At 52.5% G+C, this 24,989-nt stretch overlaps 1 protein-coding gene across 5 annotated transcripts in view; it reads left to right on the forward strand.

The window, feature by feature from the left end:
- The window catches only part of LOC121482971 (mastermind-like domain-containing protein 1), a 119,527-nt gene that overhangs the window by 70,375 nt on the left and 24,163 nt on the right, over nucleotides 1-24,989 (forward strand). For all 5 annotated transcript variants that reach the window (XM_041741152.1, XM_041741151.1, XM_041741150.1 and 2 more), the window contains one exon: nucleotides 9,777-11,624. In XM_041741152.1, the coding sequence (XP_041597086.1) occupies nucleotides 9,777-11,624 (1,848 nt within the window). The remainder of the gene's footprint in view (nucleotides 1-9,776; nucleotides 11,625-24,989) is intronic.

Here is a 24,989-nt window from a genome sequence, read left to right on the forward strand (position 1 = left end):
AGTGAGCCTCGCATACAGCTCCTCAGAAGTACAACCAATGAGTAAAGGCAGATCTCCCTCGAATGACAAATGCTGCTGAGTAAACCATGTTAAAGGCTATTTTAGGACCACCAAGAATGTGTTTGCATTTTCAAGAGTGGAAAGAGAGAGAATATTTATTTGGCATGTACACCATCCTGGGCACTGTGCTCACTTTACATTTCTAAACTCATGTGATCTTATAACCAATCTGTGACGTGGGCCCTACTATCCCCATTTTGGTCGCTCAGCATTGTGAGCGAGTGAAATGCCGCTGAATGATACACTTAAGAAAGGCTCATTTAATGCTCTGTGAATTTAACCTCAATTCAAAAAAGAAAGAACACCTAAATTATTTCACAGTGCATATATATATGAAATCAGCACATTATACATCTTAAAAATCTCATCGTATCACCTGAATATATTCAATTTTTATTTGTCGATCATGCCTCACTCTATAAATCTTGAGAAAAAAAAAGGAGGACCTAAGCGTGGGGAGGGTCTCTGGCCTGATCTGATGCCCCTTATCCCACATCCCCTCCCAGCCTCTGCATCTAAGGTGTCAGGGCTCAAACAGCCTGGCTGTAAACTCTTCTAACTGGGGTTGGTGTATCTGCAGACAGTTAGTAGATCTTAGAGTCAGAAGTTGGCACTCAGCTGCTAAAATGTGCTTATTCACAAGCATGTGACCTTCAGAAGGCACGAGACTAACCAGGTGGCTCTGGATTCTTCTCCCACCTACACAGCTGTTGAGTTTCTCATGCAAGGAAATTCCTGCCATGTTTGAAAGCCTGTTGCCATTTGTCTTAGCCCATCGCTGGGCTACAGGCAGAAGGGAAGCCTCATTGTGCCTAAGCTTCAAGACTTATCCTCAAAACCTTCCAAGACCCGGTACCTAATTTTGTTCTTTTTTTTTTTTTTTTTAAGTCATCTCTACACCCAACATGGGGCTCAAACTCACAGCCCCGAGATCAGCAGTTGCATGCTCGACTGACTGAGCCAGCCAGGAGCCCTTAATTTTAATTTTGCTCTCTTCATGTAGTATTCTCTTTTATAAAGAGGGGCCCCCAAACTGTGTAGAGATCTGTAGCTGGGAACAGAGAGGAAGGGACTGAGCAATAAGCAACCACTTTTCTCTTTGCCCCATTTAAACCACTCAAGTTGCTGTCCCAGCAACGGGGAGGGGTGCCTCCCACAAAATCAGGACTGTCACCATAGCCTTGACAGGGCCACTGCAATCCAGCGGGGCCTTGCTGCAAGGGGAGAGATGCTCCTGCGCTCACCCGCGCAGGCAGAAGGAGCCTCTAGGGTTTTCTGGATGGAGCGCCATGACTGCCCCATGTGGTGCATGATTTCCACACGGCTCAAAATGACCCAGGACTTGTTTCCAGTCCTGGGATGATCAATGGCCAGTTGTTACCCCAGCTTAGCTCAGCCAGAAGCCACGTCCCTAAAATGCACCAAGTGCTCTAAAAACTCACTTAGCCCATTAGGGCCCAGACCGAGGGCTTCCCCACTGACCCCACTCCTAATCCCATCAGCATCCCAACCACTGCCTGAAGGAGCCCACATCTGGAGTCCCAGTCAATCTAGGGGCGCTCGTGAAAGGAAGGCCCGGGGAGCCGGGAGCCAGGCAGCAAGGGAGAGGGGATAAGAGTCTCCCATCCAATGTGTGGTCATCAGCCAAACTGAGGGCCTCACTGGGGGCTCTGTGGTATGGAGGCAGAGCCTACCGAATGAGAGTCCAGAGCCACCAGTGTGGCTGCATTCCACCTTCCTGGGTGGCTGTGACTGGTAGTCCCCCTGTGTATGTGCTCTGCTTAGAGATGTGGAAAGCTAGGGACAGGGTCAGTCACAGCCCAGGGCAACAGAGACACATTAACAACCTGACAGCCAGACTTGACGGCCCGCCACCCTAAGGGGTGTCAAGACCCCGCTGGGTGACAGGGTGTCTGAGGGTTACTGCTCAAGGGTATTTTTCCATTGGCGTTGTCACCCTCCGGATGAAGGGAAGTTTGGCTTTTATGGAAACTGCCAAGCCTCCTGGGTGGGGACTTTCCTTCCTCACCTCTGAAATCTTCTACCTCTCTGGAGCATTCTAGAAAAAGTGTTTTCTCGGGAGTTGCCTCCATGGATTCAACTACAATTTCTTTTAGCCATGAGGTAGACCAAGAGCTGACCTAGGCCACAGGGAACGAGAGCTCTGTGACCACAATGTCACACTGCCCATACCTAAGAGTCCATGGATGGGCCGGCCCGGTGGCAGGGCAGGGTGAGGGGAAGCTGCAGGCCTGAGGGGGTGTCCGGCCCCGGGGATAGAGGCATTGCCTTGCAGCCAGGATGGTGCCTCCAGGGGCTGGGGAAGCAGTTAAGGGCAGGCAGGTGGGGGACGGAGGCCCAGACGACTGTCATGGCACATTGGCGAGTTCTCCTTCTGGATCCATCTCCAGGAACAGGCTTTCACACAGCATCACTGGTTTTCCCACGCCCCTCGAGGTGTCTGGGGGGCTGGCAGCCTTCCTGGGGACTGGTGACTTGGTAGGACTCTCATAGAATATACAAGTGAACAGGGCTCATTTGACCAAAATCGCAGGCCGCCTTTCTTGATTCAACTAGCTCAGACCGGCTGCGCTCAGGACTAGCACTGCTAGTCCACACAGACACAGACATGCACAGACACACACACACACACACACACACACACACACACACACACACATTGAAAGAATTATTGTTAAAAAGTCATAGATATTTGGGGAGGACCATAATTTGACACCCCAGCCCTGCCCGGATTGGGGAAGGTTGTGCTTTCTGTAAGTGTCTGCAGTTGGCAACGGTGTGTATATCCTGCTTGTGGCAAGGGCACTTGTAGGTCATTGGGCTGTCCCTGACCTTGTGTCACCCCAGGGAGAGAGAGACCCTCTTGGTTCGGGCGGAGAGAATTCACCATTTCCCTACAGGAGCAGTCCAGGAAGAAAGTCACAGCATTACCTTACCGTAACTGGGACCCATTCCCTGTACAACTAGGGAAACTGAGGCCCAGAATGGGGTAGGGACCTAGGAGAGGTCACACGGCAGGGTCCTTAGAAGCACCGTCCAGAGAGAAGTGAGGAGGTGAGGCTCGAGTGACTGTCTTCATCCACCGACACCCAGGTCTGCCCAGAGGCCCTGGTGACCTCCACCATCGGGCGTGTGGCCTCCAGCCTTGGCTCTGCCTCTGCCTCTGCTTTTCCCCTTCTTTGCAGGGTTCTGGGCTCATCAGCCCAATTCTGGGGAGACACAGATGAAGCTTACTAACCTGGGTCCTGCACAGACAGGATTGTCTAGACTGGGGCAGGGCCTTTGCCTTCCACCCCCTGGAGACACTACATGGGAATGCGTTGGGAGGAAAGCAGGTCAGGGTTTCTTGCTGCATAGAAAGGCCAACCTGAGGGTGAGAGAAGCTGGCCCATGGGTGCATCCCTCCGTGGCTCCAGGCCTCACCAGTCCTAACATGCGTGGGAGGCACCAGCCTGCCTCTAAGGGTCTGGAGGTTCTGACAAGCTAAGAGTGCAAGGCTAGTGCTCAAGAAACCCGTGTTCGGTGGCAGGATACTTCAAGTCTTCTCGGGGGTGGGGGGGGAACAGTATGAGTTGTGAGCTCATGGAAGCTCTATGAGCCTAGAGGCGTGGGGACCATTCCTAAGAGTTGCCAACTCTTCCAACTGGTGTGTGTACACTACAGAAAAGGAGAGTGCAGTTCTGGAAAATGCATTTGCTGGCGCTGCTGCTTAGATGGCCCTGGTCGATGCTTGCTAAAGCCACAAGTACTCAGGTTGGGACAGTGGAGGGCCACAGCAGGGTGGCAGCACCCAGGGAGAGTGGGGAGCAGTGGTGCAGGAGGTGGGGTTCTACAGGCAGCACCGCTGGCTGTCAGGACTAGGCTACTCGCCCCCCCACCCCTCCCTCCAGGCCTAGTGGGCATGTCCTCATCTGTCAGGGCCCATGCTGGAGGGCAGTGGGGCAGCTTGGGGATCCAGGGCCCGCAGAACGAGATCACTAACAATTACTGCTCCCCATGTGCATGCTCTAATGAGGCTGTGAGGCCCACAGTGCTGAGAGCCCACTTTACAGAAGATACTGAGGCTCAGAGAGGGGGAGTGACCTGCCCACAGTCACAGCAAATAGAGGAGCCAGGACTTAAACTCAGGCCTCCTGGTGCCCACCCGAGGCTCTGTGCCACACATTCCTGCCTGCCTCTGCCTGTGTCGGGTGCTGAGGTTGCAGCATCTGCTGGCTCAGGGCAAGACAGGGGCACCGACAAATCCCCTATCTGTAGGCTGAGACTCTTGCTCCAAATCACCTAGTAGCAGACATAAGTGCTTGAATCAAATCGACTCCTCCTGAAGTCCGTTGGCATTCAGGGTTCCCTGCATTCCCAGCTATCCTGGGTTCGTCCAGAACCTCATGCCCTGCAATTCTGGAAACACCGAAAATCCTGTTTGATCTACCAAAAGGTCAGTTTTGGCTTGTGAGCAGATTTTATTGAAACATAAACATGCAAATGAAATCTATACTATACACATGGATACATCTCCCCTGCGTATATCCAGGTATATTCTTTCCCTCGCTCCCTTCCATCCCCTCTGCTTCCGCAAGCCCAATCCTGCTCCATCATTGTCTTAGCTACTCTGGGGCTGCCTCCACCGTGCCCCACCATGTCTCTATTCCTTCCTTCTGAGCAAGTCTACTAGGGACCATCCTGAAGCTGGTCTAATCTAGTTGGCCAACATCAGGTTCTTGGACACTCAAGGAATGTAGAACTAGTACCGAAGAAAGATTTGAGAGAGAGGCTGAGAGAAGTAGCAAGCAGATTGGCCTAAGCTGACCTGCAGGAGGCACCAGGGCAGGAGAAGGTGAAAGCTAATAGTGAACACCTTTCTGACACCTCTGGCCTCCTACGTTCTTACCCAGCAGGAACGGTGCATATTTCTGCCGGCCTGTTGGTGTCCATGTTAAAGCTCCGGCTAGAGTTTCCATAATTAAGTGTTTATAACAGGCTGCTAGATTTCTTTCAGAAGAGTGATGTATTTATGTATTTTACATGTATATATATTTAGAATATGTTTTATATATATACATGTACGTAGATCATATGCTTTTTCCTCCTTATGCCCACTTTATGAGCCTAGACTGTACTCTTATCATCTAGACCTTTGCCAAGAAATCCCTTTTCGTCCTTCTGGACTAAAAATGTAGAAAGGCAAGAATCACCATGGCATTGTTCAGACAGAACCAGGAATAATATTGACTTCAGAGCTGAACTCAGCCCCTGTCAGAAGGGTTGCCTTACTTTTCTCATATTGAGGGGGCGGGGAAGCCACCACATGGTCTCAAGTACATTTTAATGAGTGTTCATACGGTTGTGGGGATCACATCAGTGGCTCTCTGCCTGCTTATGAAATGGGACTCCGCAGGCATTCGGGATTGGAGGTGGCCGTTCCTTTCTAGAAGAAGCCAGGGAACCTCCTCACCTCCCCGCGCCCCCCTCCTCCGCCCCCAAACACCTGTGAGCGCTGAGGCTGGGAGTTGGGACACCTGGGGTCTAGTGTCCTTGTCCACTAACTAGCTGTGTGATCACAAGCAAGTCACATCCCATTCCGTTTTCTGTAAAAGGAGAAAATGGAGATGTGCCCTCTAGAAATCCTGCCACTGTCTACTGTTTTACTTAATTTTTTTCTTCTGATTTGCTTATTATCTAAAAGCCATCTCCCAGCGAGTGGGCAGGATCACGTGCAATACGTGGCCTAAGGAAGCAGGTAGCTGAGACCAATAGTTTGCCATCCGAGTCCACAGAGACTACACAATGGCACACGTGCAAGGCTGGAAGGTTTGTTTAGAAGGGTCTGGAAGCCTAGTGAGGGATGTTTTCCAGTTGCTTGAGAGGGAAATCATTCCGGAGTAGCAGCTTCTATTGCACTTGCTCTGAAATGGTGACCTTGGGATTAGTCAGCACCACGCAGCCTGGCCCGGCAGGCCTCGGCCCGGCACCCGCTGGCCCAGGTGACCCGGCGAAGGTGCCAGTGTGGGGATGAGGGAAAGCCCAGGCGGCTGCGAGAAATAGAGACGAACAGCACATCCCGGGCCGGCCCAACAGAAGGCATGACAGCCGGCCTGTATCCAGGGACAGAAGTTGGGAGACCTGGTCCGCAGACCTCCTTGCTGTGAACACAGCCACCTTCCCCCAGCTTGGCTGGGGTTCTGGCCGTGTAGCCGGGGTGCTTCAGGCTGGCTGTCGAAAGCTCTCAGCACAAAACCCGAAACCCAGAGCCAAGATCTCCCACAAAGCCAAGTCTCCCTGAAGTCCATTGAAAGAGGGAAGCGCACATGAGGGTCCCGGCTGCCCTGCTGAAGCCATCCTCAGCCAGCATCCACACCCCCTGCCAGTGTGCCCCTAGGGATAGCAAGGCCACCCTGGCCCCTGATTAGGCATCCTCCCCAAGTGTCCAGTGGGGCATTGAGCTGCCAACTTGGCGCAGCAAGGGCGGCATCCACTTGGGCAAATTGGATTCACTGGTACCAGCTAGCCCTCCCACACCCTGCAGGGGCACCCTGGGGTCTGCTTCACTGTTGAGGAGCCGGCTGGCTTCCAGAATTGGAACTGAGTGGGGAGCATTGGCTTGGGGGCCTGGAAAGTTGTATGCATGTGCCCCCTCATTTGGGAGACTTAGAGAGTGCTTTCCCTTGCCAGGGGTTCCTCATGCGAGCTGTGGGATCTCGTGGTGGTGCCAGGTCTCTCCCTATGCCCTGCTACCTAGGCCCCAACCAGGTCATGGCAGAGTGACAATTAAAGAAAGGTCCAGGAAACTGCAGAGTCCACCAAGGATTCCGGGCTGCTGCAGCTCACAGCCCCTGCCCTCCCTTCCATCCCATTCCTCACACCCCCTGCCTGGTGCTACGGGGACTTCAGTGTCATCAGGCCTGTGCCGTGGTCCACGACCTCCCCAGCAGCACGCCGGGCCTGGCCACTGCCAGCTCTGGCTCCCTGCAGGGGATCCAGGGTCAAACCCACCCTCACTCATCCCTTATTCATCCATTCCATCACTTTCTACTCTCAATATATTGGAATTCTTTGAACTCCCTCGGGAGAATGTCAAGGAAACGAAATTTCAGTTTGGGATTCCGTGACTTGTTTGTGGGCTGCCCCTCTAGTTGATTGAATGAATGTAGCAGAGGTCCCTGTGTGCCAGGTCATCTGGATTCATTTGTCTGTTGATTCATTCAGCTGCTATTTACTGAACACCTGCTGTGGACTGATACAGACTCCACTGCCCCTGGAAGGAAGAGTGGGCACAGATGACCGGATAGGCCTCTTCTTGGCCCGCTCCACCCTCCATGGCCCATTCTTGCTGGCCCTGCGGCCTTCAGCCCCAGATGGATTGGACACCAGAGCTGCCCCTCAAAGTCCCGTTGTCTGTGTTGCAAAGAAGAGGCAAATAAGGAAGCAGCTTCCCTCACTCCAGCTAGTGGAGCCCCTTCCGTGGAAGTGAGACAGTGTCCTGTCACCAGGGTGGACAAAGGCAGTGGCTTGTGAGGCAGCCAAGGGGTCAAGGAGAGGGCCCAGGATGCCCGGGCCCTGTTACCCTCCAGCCAAGTGGCTCTGGGCAAGCCCTTCCCCTTCTCTGGGTGTCAGGGCCCCTGCCTCTCCCAGGACAGCATCATACTTCCAAGGCCCTTGTGTGGCTGCCCTTGGTAATGGCAGCCACCAGTTAGGGAGGATTTACTAGGTGCCATCGAATCTGCCTCATTTTACTTACTACTCAGAGCAGCATCATGAGACAAGGACTAAAATCATGCTCCTTTTAACAAAGGAAGAATCCAGAACCAGGGCCTTTTGCCACACTGCCCCCACTCGTGCTCTAGGCCAGTGCTCCTCAACTTGGCTGTTCATTTAGAACCAGGAGCTTTGAAAAACCTCAGATCCCTGGGCCCTGCTCTGGGTGAGACTGAAGCAGTTCATTTGGAGGGGGAGACCCTGGGAATCTGGATGTTTCTAAGTGAATCTGATGAGCACTGGGCCTGGGATGTCCAGCCCCGGGAGATATCTTTTGATGTTCACTGTGTCGTGAGAGTTGTGGCCAGTGTGGTGCTAGCAGGTGGCCTCCCCATGCACATTGACCCTACCGCCACCCCCCACCCTACTACCACCCCGCCCCCGCCACTCCAATGAGCCGAACATGACAGATGTCTAAGGGCTGACAACGAATGTCCCAGTCAGCCTTCTAAAGCTAAACAGGGATTTCTTACTGAAAAATTGCATCCAGAGAAATACAATTGACCCTTAAACAATGCAGGTGTGAGCTGCATGGGTCTGCTGATAGGCAGTTTTCTTCGATAGAAGCAAGACCGTGCTGTAAATCTATGTCATGATTTCCCTAATGACATTTTCTTTTTTTCTAGCTTACTTGGTTATAAGAATCCAGTACATGATACGTATAACACCCCAAATCTGTGTTAACCGACTGTTGCTGTGAGGCTCCCAGTCCACAGAGGGCTATTAGTAGTTAAGTTTTGGGAGGAGTCCAAAGATACAGTCGGATTTTTGACCATGGGGCATTTTGCAAGGGTCCACAGTACATCTGTTCTGCCGAGGGTATGTAGGTGACTTCCAGAGCCCCACTCTTCCCACACAGTCCCCCAGTCCACCCCACTCTACTTGCAGGTCACGGTCATGAACATGACAGCCACAGATGACTGTATGAAGCCTTGAACGAGTAGGAAGCACTGCATCACTAACTGCTTTGTTCCCAAAGGCTATGCTTTTGTAAATGGTGAGCAGCTCCCCCAAGGTGCAGATCGCAGATTGGGTCCTTTTCCTGTTGCTCCGTATCTCCCCGACCTGAGGATGCATCTGCAGAGAGGAATTTCTTATTTAGATAGCTTTATACTTTGAGGGGGGGCGGTGGTTAGGAGGCATTCTCACTAAAAACAAACAAGCAATTCCAAACTGCAGAGAATAGAAAGGGACTCGCCAGTCACCCCCAAGAGCTGACTACTCCACGTGGTCGCATGTATGTTCTTCCAAGTGATTTTTGTATGCACCGAACGAGCTGTGTGTGTGTGTGTGTGTGTGTGTGTACAAAAATAAAGGAGCCCGTGCACCCCATGACTGTTCTGCACTTGTGTTTCCGCTGAACAGTATAGCCCAGACAGCTGCCCGAAAGCACACACCCAGATCCCCTTTGCTCTAGAGGCTCTGCTGTGTTCCATTGTTTTGCCACAGTCTGCTGGGTTTAACCAAGACAGGGAGGCAGCCTAAAAGTTCAATGTCTGTGTCCTGCTTTTCCTTTTTAGAAACGGGGGTATCTGTAGACAGGTAGGAATTGGAAGTACCTGAAGTTCTTCCAGCGTGCCCTCAAATGCCTGTCTGGGGCACAGTGCGTTCTGTGGCTTCCGCATAGTTGAGCTGAGCTCCCCCCTTACGTGGGCAGAGAAGATCCTTTGTGGGACTTCCTGTGGCGTTTAGTACACAGACAGCATAATGCCTAATTTGAAGTGTAACAAGACAGTTTAAGTGAAACACAGCAACAAAGAAGCAAGCATTAAGGTTCCCAAAATAGGCTGTATTGTATAGTTTTGACAACTATAAGTCTTGAAACTGAGAGATGTTTTATCTTGCAAGTTTCCTGTTCATTAGCTTTAATGTGCCAAGGCTTTATACAAATTTTCTCTCCCTCTCTCTCTCCTGCTCTCTCTCTCTCTCTCTCTCTGCCACAGGGAACCTTTAAAAGGAGACAGGAAGCAGATAATTTCCAGTTTCCAGGCATGGCTGACGGGGGTTACCCTAATAAAATCAAGAGGCCCTGCCTGGAAGATGTCACCCTTTCTATGGGCCCCAGTGCCCACCCCAGCACGTCGTGCGCAGAGCTGCAGGTCCCTCCGCTGACAATGAACCCTAGTCCCGCAGCTGTGGGAGTAGCAAGCCACTCGTTACCGCTCGAGACTAATCCCCTGAATGGCAGCGTCATGGGCTCGCCATTCGTGGTGCCACCCGCTGCAGAGCTGGGAGTCAAAGGGCCTGCCGGTCCCTACTACGACAAAGCCGGCAGCGTGCCAGCCGTGGACCAGGAACTTCAAGATCTCCTGGAGGAGCTAACAAAGATTCAAGAACCTTCTCCAAATGACCTGGATCTTGAGAAGATACTGGGGAGCAAGCCAGAAGAACCACTGGTCCTAGAGCACCCGCAGGCGACCCTCGGTGCACCTGCCAAGCCTTCGGCTGCGATGCCTCACCTGGAGAGCCTGGCCACCAGCAAGGAGTTCGCCTCCAGCTGCAGCCAGCTGCCCGGCGCCGCCACGTCGCTTCACGTCCCACCCTCCCCAGGGGGGCTCAACTACGTGATCCCCTCGGCCAGTAAGCAGGTGGCCTCCCCGGGCTCTTCGGCGGCGGCGGCGGCAGCAGCGGCAGCGGCGGCAGCAGCATCGCAGGCCAAGAGCCAGGTCCAGGGGATGCTCCCCGTCACCGTGCCCGCCCTCCCGGTGCATCAGTGGCATCACGCCCACCAGCTGAAGGCACTGGCGGCCAGCAAGCAGGGGGCCACTGCCAGGCAGCCGGGGACCACCCCCAGCTGGTCGAGCCTGCCGCCACCCGGCCTGTCCCCATCCTACCGCCCGGTGCCATCGCCGCACCCGCCACCACCGCCACCACCGCCGCCGCCGCCGCCGCCCCCGCCGCCGCAGTTCAGCCCGCAGAGCCTCATGGTGTCCTGCATGGCATCCAGCAACCTGCCGGGGAGCTCGTTCCAAGCCTCCCCCAACGCCTTACTCGCCAGCATGGCCTCGGCCAGCAGCGCCGGCCTCGGGCCCCCCATGCTCTACACTCCCGACAAGCTCCCCAGCCCTGCGCTCAGCCAGCAGCCGCCCTTCAGCCCGCAGAGCTCCATCCTGGCCAACCTGGTGTCCTCGGGCGTCAAGAGCCCCCCGAGCCACCTGCTGTCTGCTCTGCCCACCAGCAACCCGGGGCCGTCGCCGCCCTACCGGCCCGAGAAGCTGTCCAGCCCGGGCCTGCCGCAGCAGTCCTTCACCCCACAGTGCTCCCTGATCCGGAGCCTCACGCCCTCCTCCAGCAACCCGCTCGCGCAGCCGCCGCCGCCGCCGCCGCCGCCCCCACCACCCCAGCAGCCGGCGAATGCCATCTTCAAGTCCATGACCACCAACTCACCCAAGACCCTGAGCATGATCATGCAGCAGGGGCTGGCCAGCCCCGGCCCGGGAGCCCCGGAGCCCTTTACTTTCGGCAACACCAAGCCCCTGTCGCATTTCGTGTCCGAGCCGGGCCCCCAGAAGATGCCCTCCGTGCCCGCCGCCTCTCGGCAGCCATCCCTGCTCCACTACCTGCAGCAGCCGCCGCCGACCTCTTCAGCCACCGCCTCGTCCACCACCACGGCCACCTTGCAGCTGCAGCAGCAGCAGCAGCAGCAGCAACAGCAGCAGCAACAGCAGCAGCAGCAGCAGCAGCAGCAGCAGCCCGACCACTCCTCGTTCCTCCTGCAGCAGATGATGCAGCAGCCCCAGCGCTTTCAGCGGTCAGTGGCCCCGGACTCCATGCCTTCTCTGCCCAGACAGGTAAGACGACTCGCGTCCGCTCACGTTCCTTGGTTTTGGAAATGAGATCCGTGTCTTGTGCCGTTGGTAACCTGGCCTTGGAGACCAATTTGGCTGCAGTCCTCTCCAAGATGGGACTTGACTCTGGAAAAGTCTATTTAAGCCAGCTAATTCCGCATGGTCCAAATGCAGTATTAACGAGGCCAGGGTTATGGTTTTGGTTCCTGTGCAGGCTGCTAAAATCCCCTGGGAGGAAAAATGCACCCAGAAGGTGCTGGCAGGGGAAGGAACCAGGGGAGACAAGTCCCCGCACCGGGCTGCATGGTGGGTTCCCTCACACAGGACTAGCGGAGGCTTCGCAGGATGCAAGGAAATTGCATCGAAGCCTTCCAGTCTTGTCACTGCTGGCATAAGGCTGCACACTGAGCCTTCTAGAAATGGCACAGCACACTTCTGCTGAGCAGCTGCAGCGTGCCCTTCCAGCACTGCGCTGGACACTGAGGCAGGTCCTAAATGGAAAGGGCAGATACTTAGAAAGGACTTACTCTTAGCATCTCCGTTCTACAAAGAAACTGAGGCTCGCAGAGTTGGAATGACTTGCCCAGAGTCACATAGGTAGCCAGGGGCAGAGCAGGCACTGGAAACCAGGAAGTCCTAGTCCAGAGCCGGTGCTCCTCTCAAAATCGCTGTGACTTCTCCCTCTCCCTCATCTCCTGCAATCTGATCGATCGATCACTGGACTCAGCTGATCCTTCCCCGGGGGGTGTCGACCATGGTTTTCCGTTGCCATTGCTCTGACCCCTGCCTGTATTGGTTATCTCTTGCCCGGGTGGCAAATTACTGTAAAACATCCGCTTAAAACAACACATGTGTATTAAGTCGCAGTTTCTGTGGGCAGGGAGTCCTGGCATCACCTTGCTGGGTCTTCTGGCCTTGAGTCACTCTTAAGGTTGTGGTCACCTCGAGCTCCACCGGGAAGGTTCTGCTTCTAGGCTCACTCCCGAGCTTGTTGGCAGGAAGTGGTTCCTTGCAGGTGGTTGGACCAAGGCCTCAGTTCCTCATGAGCTGTTGGCTAGTGGCCTCCTTTGGTTCCTTGCCATGTGGCCCTCTTCGTAGAGCATCTCACAACATGGCAGCCGACTTCATCTGAGTAAGCAAGACAGAATGTGCCAGCAAGAGAGACAGAGGGAGTGCCAGCTAGTCAGAGGTCACAGTCTTTAGAACCTCATCTTGACAGCGACATCCCGTCACTTCTGCTGTGTTCTGTTCATTAGACACGAGCATGAAGGTGTGAACACCAGGAGGCAGGGGTCGTTGGGGACCATGTCAGTTACCTGCCTGCCCGGGGAACTGTCCATTCTGGTCCCTCCTTTCCATTGCCTTCAGCCATCCCTGAGTTCAGGTCCTCTTGCTTCTTTGTCTGAACTCAGAGTTGACTCTTACAGTGGTTTCCCCTAGTAAACCAGCCATCACTCAAACCATCACCTTCAAGAAACCAGATATAATAGAGAACTGATCATGTTTCACAATTGCTCAGAAGATTCCAGAGGCCCATCACCTGGCTCCCTCTACCTTCTTAGACTTGGTGTTCATCGGGCTCCGTCCAGCGCTTCACTTGTATCATCCGAGTGCTTATAGTTCCTGGCCCACTCTGCATTCTCAATCCTACTGCTACCATTCCTTGGGCCTGGCTCTCCCTTCCCACCTTCTCCCTCCTGTCCCACTCCTTTGGCTCCCAAGTCTCAGGCACCATCTGCTCCAGGAAGCTTCTCCATGACCATCGTCGGTACTTCTGTCTCCCACGCTGCCTCCATCTTCTGTAGAGCAGCCAAGGAGGACAGCCTGGCCAGGGACCTGGCCTAAGGGAAGCACCTGTCAGGGCTGACCTCTTTTCTGAGGGCCCTGGGTGAGTGTGACCGGGGCTGCCCCCGGAGGATAGAGACCATGTCTTTCCCCTCCATGCCTCATGAAGCATAAGCAGGCAGAGAGCTCCGCACCAGGGAACTGGTGTAGTTCGGCAGCACTTGTGTCTGAGTATGTGGTGGGCTTCCTGCCATCTCTTTTCAGGGAGCACCAGCCCCAGTGCTGGAACTCTCACCCTAGCAGGCAAGGTCCTCGGCCTGGAGACACGTCACCATCTCACGCTGTGAGCCATGTGCGGTCCCCACCCCCTGCAGTGGGGTACATTTGTAGCCTGACAGTGTGGCCTCAGAACCAGATCTGCTGGCTCAGAAGCAGAATCTTTAATGACTGGAGGCATGAAAATCACACCCAACTGATTACCTAGGTGAGCCAGAGAAAGTGCTCAGGAGAAGGAGGGAGCAGCCAAGCTCCCTGAGGCTAGGAGGAGCTCAGGTGACCACCATCAGCCAAGGGGAGGGCGGGAGGGGGTGCAAATGGGAGGCTACCACTGCCAACAGCTGCCTTCCCTGCCAGCACCGGCCAGTGCCCACAGGCCATGCATGCAACTCAGTACTTCACCTGCCTTTTTCCACTTGAGTTCCCAGCGATGGAGATAGAGTACCCTTAAAAGCCGAGAAGACCGAGGCGGTCAGCAGAATCACCCACGCTCACAGAGCGGCTCAGGGCCAGAGAAGGGAGTCTGGCCTTAGAGCCCATGCTTGTAACCCCGGCCATGGGGCGCTGCCTCCGGAGCTTTCTGCTCCCGCCTTGATCTCCTAACTATTGCCTCTTCTGCAAAACGGGCAATAGGTGATGATAGGTGGGTTGAGGATTAAACACATTATTACATCTAAGGCATTTTTTTAAGATTTTATTTTTTAAGAGTTTATTTATTTAGTCATGAGAGATCCAGAGAGAGAGGCAGAGACACAGGCAGGGGGAGAGAGAAGCAGGATCCCTGCGGGGAGCCCAATGCAGGACTCGATCCCAGGACCCCGGGATCATGCCCTGAGCCAAAGGCAGACACTCAACCACTGAGCCACGCAGGCACCCCTATGTCTAAAGCATTTTGAACAGGGCTTGGCAGCACAAAGTACCACTGAAGGTTTGCTATCACTAACTCCTGGTCCTGAGTCTCCAGGTCCATTTTCTAGGGGCTGAGATGTGGCCCTCAAAACCAGTGCTGAATAAGACAGAATAGGAGCAGTGCTCTCTCCCAACCCCATGGCCACCACAAGATTGACGGCACTTGCGGGGCCTACTAGCGTCTTGGGCTCTCCTTTTGCCAGGCTTTGTCCTCTTGACACAACTCCAGGCCTGCTGGAAAAGGGGAAAGGCCATCTTTGCCCAGCTGGCGGGGGTCTCTTTCACTCCCCCTCGCCCAGGCTCCCCCATTCTGTCCATGGCACTCCTCTAGGCAAAACACAGAGTGGGCTTCCAGGCTGGGCATGTCAGCCACTCCACTCTTCCTTCTCTTGGCCTTTCTCCATATTTGTGAAGGACTAAGAAGTCAGCCCTGCTCACTCTTGCAGGGGAGAGAAGACAGGAGACCCATGCTTCTCCCTCCCAGCAGGGCCACCCTGTTCGGCTTTTACTGAAGGCCAAATCGAGCCTCAGAAAAGTCTCCTCACCTAGCACATGGTGATGTAGACTAGTTCGTGGTATCTCCAAGTGTGATCATGGTGACCACAGAAGTACTGGGCCTTCACTGTAATCCCGGTTCTGGTTTTTGAAAAGAGTACTTTCTAAACATAAGCTGACAAACGAACTCTTGAGTATGCAGAAAGGCTGAATCCAGTCATCTATAGAAGCTTTTAATTTGTTGACTTGTATTGCTCAGCTCTGGCAAGTTCACTTGACCAGTTAACGTGAATGATCTGACTGCAGTGGACCATGTGTTTGCACTAAAGGGAAAAGGCAAATGCCATCTGGCTTCAGGGCGGCAGTTGAGTGTGGCAGCTGAAGCGTGGGCATGGGGGTTCAAGAGCAGGCACGACCCCTGGCCGGGCCTTGTGCTGGGAGCGACGTCACTGAGCCCCTCTGAGCCTCGGCTGCAAGTGAGGAAAGCGCTGGGCCAGGGCTAGCGTGGGCCCTGGGCTGGGATTCACCCCCTCCTAGGTCAGATGTGTTTCCCAATTCAGAACATTAGGGCGTTCTGAAAGGTAATACGGGGTGTCTACCAAATATCACACAAACCGCTGGTGGAACATGGGGTAGCGTTTCTTGATTCTTGCAGAGAAACGTGATTATCTAACTAAGTGCACACCAACTTTTGTCCCCAAATCAATGTCGATGCCAAGTTTGCCCAAATAAAATAGGCTTTCAGAGCCTTTTGGGTTTGAAATTACAGATGAGGAATGTGGACCTGGCATTATTAAGGGAGGGACTCCTTGGAGTCGGGACACCCAGCCCTGGTGTGTGGGAATGGAAGTGACCCCAAATCTCCTCAACCACAACCCTCACCCTACTCCCACGGGCTGGGCGACAACTCTCTGTCCTCAGTCAAGGTGCAATGTGTAACCTGGGGCTCCTTCTCCCTGGGCACTTACTGGGCGTCCTCGCACAGGTCGCCTGGGACTTCCATTCTACCAGCAGCCACTGGGGAAGGGGCCCACCATTTGCTCGGACAGGAAGACAGGTCCGTGGAGGGGACGGGACCCGGAAGAGTGGGGCTGGCAGGTGGCAGCGAGGGCCTGCGGGCCACATGGCTTGCAGAGCTGGAGGGCCGTGTCCTGGGGAGCAGGGATGTGGCCGCTGGCCAGTTGGAAGAAGAACAAAAAGGCCTGAAATGTGATCTGTGAGGCCGGCCGGCCGAGGCACCGGGGAAGGGGCGCTGCGGAGACATGGAGCCACGAGGCGCATGACACTGTTTGCACAGATATTGAAGGGGCTCAAGGGCGGTAGCTGCCAGGCGGGGCCTCGGGGAAGCCTTCTGGCCCCCTCAGCCTGGGGTCCGCCGGCTCGAGGGCCGCCCTCCCAGTGCCCGGGTCGCAGGGCGACGGCGTGGGGCAGGGGACGCGCCCCGGGGCTGGGCTCCAGGCCAGCTTCCGGAGAGCCCAGGCTTAGGACCCCTTGGCTCCAAACCGCAGGCCCGCCGCGTTTTACCCAGCCAGCCCCCTTTCCCTCTCCGGCCTTAGCCTCCCCGCCCGTGAGCTGGACGCCCTCGGATCCTCGTCTCATGGCATTGTCGGAAGGATTCGATGAGGTGAGGGACAGCCGAGGGCCTGGCTCGCGGGATGGTCCCTCGATGTCAGCTGCCACTATTTCTAGGGAGTCCCTGCCACTTGGAACACCAGTCACCCGATGGCATTAGGTTAGAGAGCCTCAGTGGCCAGGCCCCTCTCCAGCTGTTGGCGGGGAGTGGGTCAGGGAGGACATTTGTCAGGTGGCTGGAGAGAAGTCATGTGGAGGACGCACGTCGTGACCCCTGAAAGGACCAGAGCAGCTGAGCCAGGCCATAGCTTTCTGAGCCCCCCTGGCCCGGGAGAAGGGGAGGACAGCGGCTGCTCCTCCCTCCCAGCACGGACAGCAGAGGTGCGGGGAGCCCTGTGGGGGCTGCAGTGGATGCTGAGTAAGAAATGGGCCCTGGGGCAGCCCTGGTGGCGCAGCGGTTTGGCGCCGCCTGCAGCCTGGGGTGTGATCCTGGAGACCGGGGATCGAGTCCCATATCGGGCTCCCTGCATGGAGCCTGCTTCTCCCTCTGCCTGTGTCTCTGCCTCTCTCTCTCTGTGTCTATGAATAAATAAATAACATCTTTAAAAAAAAAAGAAAGAAATGGGCCCCTGGACTGCTGCTGCCAGGCCGAGAGAGCCGACGGTGGGCCACCTCGCTGGCCATCCAGCACCAGTGCCGCAGGAGCGCTGCTTCTGCTTAGTCACTGGCCTTGGGGGATGGGTGTCCCTTGTGTGCATTGTGTTTTCCGAGCCTTGCTCAGGGCCCTAGATGGATGCCAGCACTCAGAGCGCCGGCACTGGACCTGCAGGGATGCCTTCCCATCCCCCTGCCCCTCCCCTCCCCCACTCACACCCATTCGCAAAGCCTCCCACAAAAACCTCGCAAAAACTCAAGGTTTCTCTTGGTTGGAATTTCCAAGGCTGTACTCACCTGCTCAGCAGAGCAGAACCGTTCATTACTGCTGTCTCAGTTAGCACTGCAAATTAAAATCTTTACATTCGCATCCTGACCTCTCATGGAACACAGAAATGATAAAACCAGGGCTAGACCAAGAGAATTATCTATTCTTGTCAAAGTTATCTCAGCTCCTCTTTCCACCAGAGAAACATTCGGGACGTATACTGTGTAATGATTCAATGATTCTACACAGTAATTCGGTGCCCATCACATTAAGGGTACTTTTGAGACTAAGGGGATGCTGTGTGTTGATTATACTTGAAGAAAAAAGCTTTCAAATATAAAGAAAAAATTTAAATATAGAGAAAGAGAGGCAGAGTCAAGAGAGATGGTGGCCCTGGGCGTAACTTCTTCTAGTCTCAAACTGTTCATGAGCATTTAAAAGCAGGTGGCAGCCCTCTTGCCAACATACTTGACCCCCACCACCACCCTGAATCATATGCACCACATATTGTCCGGGAGAGTCTGTGACCCTGGACTTGCGAGTCCTTTCACTGGCTCCCCTTAATTCTTCCCTTGTTTAGAGGGAGAGAGTTGGGGGAGAACAGCACTTTGCCCCTGTTATGAGAAAAGCTTCCTTGCATTTGTCTTTTGCTAAATCTGACAAGAAGCATCACAGATTGCATCTCAAAGGTTAGTCCTGCTGAAATGCAAGAGTAGGCCTCTGGGCAAGCTCTCACCACACCGGGGAGCATGGGGGAAGATGGGGTGGTGAGGCAGGTTCCCCGTGCCCGGGGCCGGATCCGGGGCCGCTCTGCACACATCTCTGCCAGATGGGGCAGCAGTTTCCTGAATAACTGTCTTTATTTTGTCTGTGAGCACGACTGTACACACAAGCTTACTTTTCCCTTTCTTTCTAAATTGGGCCACAAAATGCTATTTAGCTTGAGGAAACCTTTTTTTAGCTGCTTTGGGAGGAAATATAATCAGTCACAGTGTAACATACATTTTTGAAAATTTAGGGGCCGGTTTCTCTGTGTTGACCAGGTTTCGTTTTAACCACTCTCAATTGCCATGAAACGAAACTCTGGAGGGCGTCGAATTTGGGAAATGCAGTCTCAGAACTTGGTTCTAATATTACCAAGAATCGGTTTTTCTTTCCGTTTCTCTTCTGGTTTTCTGAGAATCATTAATGATCTTCCACCTCAAAGCTATGTCCCTTTTTCAAAAAGCAGAAATTTAAAATTCACTGCTTGTCAAGTGCTAACCTTTTCAACATCAGCAGTAGTTTCTGCCTCTGGAGTAATAATCCATCACTCAGTGAGATCCACACCAAAACTGATGGGGGTGCCAAAAGCCCCCCAGTACAGAGGCCTCGATAATAGAGACCCATAGATAGATAGAATCCTATCATTGCTTATTAATTACATTATGAAGACTCAAAGGGCAGCCATTTTCAGAAACCCCCCTCTCAGGTATTTGTGGGGTTTTTTGTCTGTTCGTTTTGTTTTGCCATAGCATACTTGAAGAGAAACCATAAACTTTGTTGAAGTCGGGGTGCTCAAAATGAGATGTTTAGAAACAAAGTGTAGACATTATTTGAGTTTTCAGCATTCGCAGAAATAACCTGCTTATTTGTCACTGTAATGCGAGGGAAGGTTGGCAAAGAGTAGAAGCAGACACACAGAAATGTGTTTGCTGTGCTCCTTTAAGCCATAACTCCTCATGACTATGTACAAACCCAAAGCATAGAACAGCACACGGAGAGGCAGTACAGTTCTAGAAGTGCAGCGGATTTGAAAGTGAAGCGCCCTATGCTGCTGTTATGACCTCAAGTGAAGAGTGAGCAAAACCTACAAAATGTCTAGGGTGAGCGGAAAGTCACGGTGGGCCTGCTCCACTCAGCTGTGGCTCTAACACCCACCCCCCACCAGCCAGCATTGTCACTGCGTGCAGGGCTGGATGGCGATCAGGGCATGCGTAACCTTCCCTCCCACATCCCCCCACCCAGCCACCCCCTGTCAAACTCATTAATGGCCCCATAGCACGGATTTAAGAAACCTCTCCCGAGTCCATTTGTACTTTTAGCCTCGTCTGTCCCTTCGGGGTTGATAAATCCCAACATCTGGGCCTGTGGCATGATGCAGCCGAGTGTGTTCCAGCTACTTGGGAGCTTGAGGAGGGCAGCAGAGGGTAGGACACTGTTTATGGTTAAAGCAAAACCCCCCTCCCGCTCCCCCCAAAGAAAAGTTTCTGCTTTTTCATAAGGAGTTGAAAAAGTTCAGATTTTTTATTTGATCCCATTAGTTTTGCCTGGGGTGACAAATGATGCTTTGTTTTATTGCATTGTTGTTAGATGAGAGCTTATTGTGTGAGTTCCTCCCCTCAAATGGAGTGAGGTTTTTGCAAGCTAGAAGCCCCACACAGGTCCAAAGAGATCACACCTCCATCCCAGACCCATGTGTGCCCCCAGCACAGCCTTCCCTGACTTCTGCCTCCCAGTGAACTAACAAGCTTCCAAGACAAAGCAGAGTGAGTGGAGAGGCAACATTGATCTCTTTCTTGCACATTTTGGTCCTTCTCCCATGTTAACAAAGTTTTCTGGCTCCCCGCCCCCCCGCACCCCGTAGCATGCTACCGTGTTTAGCCATCCTCTATTTTTGAGCAGAGGAAGTGAGCATAGTTGTGGGGAGCTAGATTTTGTGGGCCCACAGCTGGATGACACATGAAGAGAATTTGCCAGAGCCAACTAACTCCGTAGGCCTATAGATGAAGGTGGACTCCTCATTTAGTTTTGAATAATGATTGTTTACTTCCAGGTGACAAAGCTTTGTAAGATGTGGGAGGCCCCCAACCATCCCTACGTGAGAATAAGCGGGAATAATTCCATGACCCTTTTGCTCTATCAGGCAACACTTTCAAAAACGAGCTCTGGAAAATGTAAATGGACAAGATTTTGACCCCCATTAGAGTGACTGTTATTTAAAAAAAAAAAAAAACAGAAAATAACAAGCATTGGCGAGGGTGTGGAGAAATTGGAAATCATGTGCACCATTAGTGGGAATGTAAAATGGTGCGGCTGCTGTAGAAAATAGTTATGACGGTTCCTCAGAATTAAAACATGGAATTACCCTATGACCCAATGATTCCATTCCTAAGTATAGACCCCAAAGAACGGAAAGCAGAGCCTTGAACAGTTACCTGTTCACCAGTGTTCACAGCAGCTCCATTTATAGCAGCCCAAAGGTGGAAAGAACCCAAATGCCCGTCAACTGCCAAGTGGATAAGCAAAATCCATCGGTCCAGATCATGGATATTATTCAGTCTTAAAGAGGAAGGGAATTCGGACACCCGCTACTATGTGAATGAGCCTTAAAGACATTATGCTCAGTGGAAGAAACCAGACATAAAAGGACAAATACTGTGTGAGTCCGCTTCTCTGAGTAGGAGTAAGCAAATCTAGAGACAGAACCAGCTCTATAGTGTGCCTGGGGCTGGGGGCGAGAGGCAGACAAAAGGCAAAGTTACTGTTTAACAGGGAATAGAGTTTCAGTTTGGGATGATAGACAAGTTCTGGAGTCAGATGGCGGGGATGGTTGCACAATATTGCCAATGTACCTGAAGCCGCCGAGCTGTGCACGTAAAATGGTTAAAAGGGCGACTTTTACCACAATAGAAAAAGAAAGGCTTAAGTTTTAAAATACTTGCCAATCCTCTCCTAATCAAGAGCAGTATCTTCTTTCCAACTAATATTAGCGTGCCATGCAAAAGTGGCAGCAAGCCTGTTTTGTGTCATAGGCACGTGGTAGTGACTATGCGCACACGCATCGTCTTGTGGGAGCCAGCTGGGTTTTCTGGCTGTCCTGGTGAGGTGCATGCATGTTAAACACATGGGATAGAGTTCTTAGGCATAGCCAGCAGTGAGAAATCACTTCCCTGGTAAATGGAACACAATTTCTGCCCTTTCTGGGCATTTTGGTGGCACTACAACACATGGGTCAGGGAACAGAGAAGTACTATAGACAGAAAGGGACATTATCTCTGCCTCCATATGGGGTAAGAAACCCCACTTGCTTTATTGGTCCTCTGGTGCATCTGGAAGTCTAGAAATTCTCCGATAACTCACAGTTTGCTGATTAATACAATAGCCAACAGAATGATGCTAGGGACTCACTGCGCATGACTAGCTTTCTGTGCAAAGTATCCCGCTGGAGCAAGTGCCAGGCCCTGGGGTAGAGTTCTGGAAAAAGTTAAGGATCTCAACCACAATGTGAACCAGCTCCAAAGGCCTTGATACTGGCACACAGAGTCGGAAGTGAGAGCCTCTGATTGATGCCCAAATGACTTTTGAAAAGTCGACACACCTGCTTCTTGTGTCCCCACTCACATCCACAGCTCCCAAAACCTTTGGTGTCTGCATTTCAGGGCTTGGTGGTGTTCACTTTTTAATCAGAGTTATTTGTGTCTTATCTGCGCCGCCACTTAATAACAAAAAGGAAGAAGTCTTCTCTGACTCTGTCAAAGTGAGCTGAAGGACCCTTTGGAGGAATGAATGGAAGCTGGCTGGAAGGGGTGACACGACAGATGAATTGCATCTGCTGGTGTTGCCGAATTAAGCTCTTGAGACTATTTTTGAGTGCTTCTGAGTAATTATTGGTAGAAACTCCCAGACTTCAAGGCCGATGAACTCAGGCTCTCATGCGGGGCCACCACCACCACCCCCCCCCCCGGACCGTGCTGCATTTTTCTGGTCCAGCTGGGGCTCTGGTCTCCCTCCAGCGTGGGGCAAACAGTGCGTGACATTCCCCAAGTGTGAGATCTGGGAACACAGGGCCTCTCCAACCTCTAACGAACCCCCAGTTTAGCACCTCCAGTGGTAATTTGCACTGGCGATTCTGTGGTGGTGGTGGTGATCGTTTCATGCATGTTGGAAAGACAAAACAGGACCTCTGGCTGCCATTTCACATACCACAGTGACAGCAGCGCATGAGAACCAAGCCCTCCGCCCCCCTCCCCCCCAAAAAAAGTTGGCTTAGAAAATCAGGCCACTCTTCCCACTGCTTTTTTCCCAGTTAAGATCCATTCATGGCACTCTGAGACGGCCCCAATATTCCTAACATAAACCAATACATTTAGATCCATCCTGAGAGAGCAGTGAGTGGTCTTCACTTACCCACGGCGTATTTCTAAGTCTGCTGTTTTTCTTTGACCAGCACAGTGTCAAGTAAGCACATTCTGAAGGCTCTTCAGCATATGTTTTCTCTTCAGGCTTAAAGTATAACTTGAAAGTTCTTATAAGTTCTGGTTGTATTTGAATAAGCTCCCACCCTTGGTTTAAAAATTTCAAAGAAACATTAAGAGGTTTCCTTTACTAGCTCTCAAGCCTAGATTTGCACATTCTTTGTGGAAATGATAGGTTGAGGGTTTGGTTTTTGTTTGTTTTTTTGTCATTTTGACAGCTATATTGTTTGTGTCTTTTATTTGCTTCATTACCTTTTCATTTGGAAGTGTCTTCTTTGGCAGACTAATTACATTACAAGGAGGTTCCCTCCCACTACCCCCTAGAAAGGTCTCCTGACTTCAGAGTCCTTGAGAGATTTGAAGACAACTGTGATGTTCCCACTGAGTCTTCTCTTCCCTCCTGGCAGCCTGCCTCTAAACTGAGCACAAGGCATAGGGGTGTGGCTGGATGGGTAAGGCTCCACTCGACTGACCAAAATGCTCCAGGTGCATCGGTCCTGTGCAGAGGAGAGCAGGATGCTCACGCTTCGTTCCTGCCCCCCTAAATCGCACTTGCTGTGGTGGTAGCCATATCCCCCATCTGCCCTGCCTGAGCTCATTTTCCAGGCAAACTCCAACCTATATACCTCCCCACTCCCAGAAGAGGTTCCTGAAGGCAAAGCGTTTCTCTGTAAACTTGCACTTGACTTGTGTCTATTTCCCACTCTCCTGGTAAATAAAGTTTGTGATAGAATATTGGACTAGGGATTGAGAACGAGAATGAGCCCTCATGATTGTTTCTAGAGCCATCGGCATCCTACTTGGCAGCACCTCTTATGGGCTTTTAATATTTTGTTTACAGTTATTACCTCTGAAATCTCTACTTTCTGGTATGTTCTCGGACTTTTCAAGGGATTTAAAAATTCACGAGCTTGATGCCAATAATTGCTTTTAGGAGCTTGCCCTGCCTATTTTCTATAGATGACTTCCAGTTTGGGCCATCAATTATTTTCCTCACAGAAACCCACAAAGTACATATTCGAGTTATTCGGAATTGAATATGAACTAGAAATCCTTAATGTTGTTAAGCTTCTAAAATGTGTATCGCACTTGACTAATGCAAAATAGAGTATTTAAGAGCTTGAGTACTGCACTTGAGATGTGAATGAAGTACCCAAGCCTGCCATAGTTGGTCCGCACCAGACGTGTTTGCAGGAGCAGGTAATGCAGGTGGTTCGCGTGCGTTGGATTTCTCTGTAAACCGATCTGGGGATGCAGGAACAAGACCTGAGGCTGAACCGGGTCCGACAAGCCCTGTGCTTCATCTTTGGAAATGGGACGCTCTCCAGCGTGAGGCTGGAGGTATAATGCAGACCTTGTGAACTAGGAGGTCTGGGGGCCAGGCTAGATTCCTTATCAGTTAGGGTGTTTTGAGTCACAAGTAACAGGAAAACCAGCTCACAGTGGCTTGACCCATGAAAGGAACTGACTGAGTCCGGTAAGTGGAAGCCCAGTGGTTGGGTCCACTTCAGGGGTGATTTGAATCAGTAGTTCAGCTGGCACAGGAGGATGTTATTTCTTTCCAGCTCTGTTCCTATTCCTTCATCCTAAAGCTGGCTCCCCCTTGTGGGCACACACAGCTGCCAGCAGCTCCAGGGGTTACAAGCTTCCTCTTCCCTCATCCAGCAGAGCAGGAGAGTCGTTTCTAGAAGCTCTGTCAGAAAAACAAGGAGATTTCTTTCCCAGAACCCCCTGGGAAGCATAGTGGCCTGAACTGAGCGCGTGTCTACTATGCTGCTTCATGTGAGTCGAGTTAAGTGCCCCACTTCTAGAACCCACAGGGGGGCCAGGTTTCCCCAAAGTGCAGAGGCAGCATGGGGGCAAGCAAAGCTGCCTGAGCAAAAACCGGGGCAGGTGCCAAGAGAAGGAAGAAGCGACTAGCTATGTTGTTAGAATCGACCTCTTCGGCCGTCCACATCCATCTGCTCCCTCTTTCCCAAGCACGCCCCTACAGAAAGCCTATTTACTCCCTCCCCAAAGGGATTCAGCTCTGATCTAGAAGCTGCAGGTGATGCCATCCCCATGTCCCAGACCCCTGGCCACTGCTCGCTGTGGCAGAGAAGGAGCAGGAGTACAGGACACCCTAGGGCTTCAGGAAGGTTAGCAAGTTTTTGGAATTTAGTAAGTTAGGAG

Source organism: Vulpes lagopus, chromosome X (genome assembly GCF_018345385.1).
Source record: "Vulpes lagopus strain Blue_001 chromosome X, ASM1834538v1, whole genome shotgun sequence".
Classification (NCBI taxonomy): domain Eukaryota; kingdom Metazoa; phylum Chordata; class Mammalia; order Carnivora; family Canidae; genus Vulpes; species Vulpes lagopus.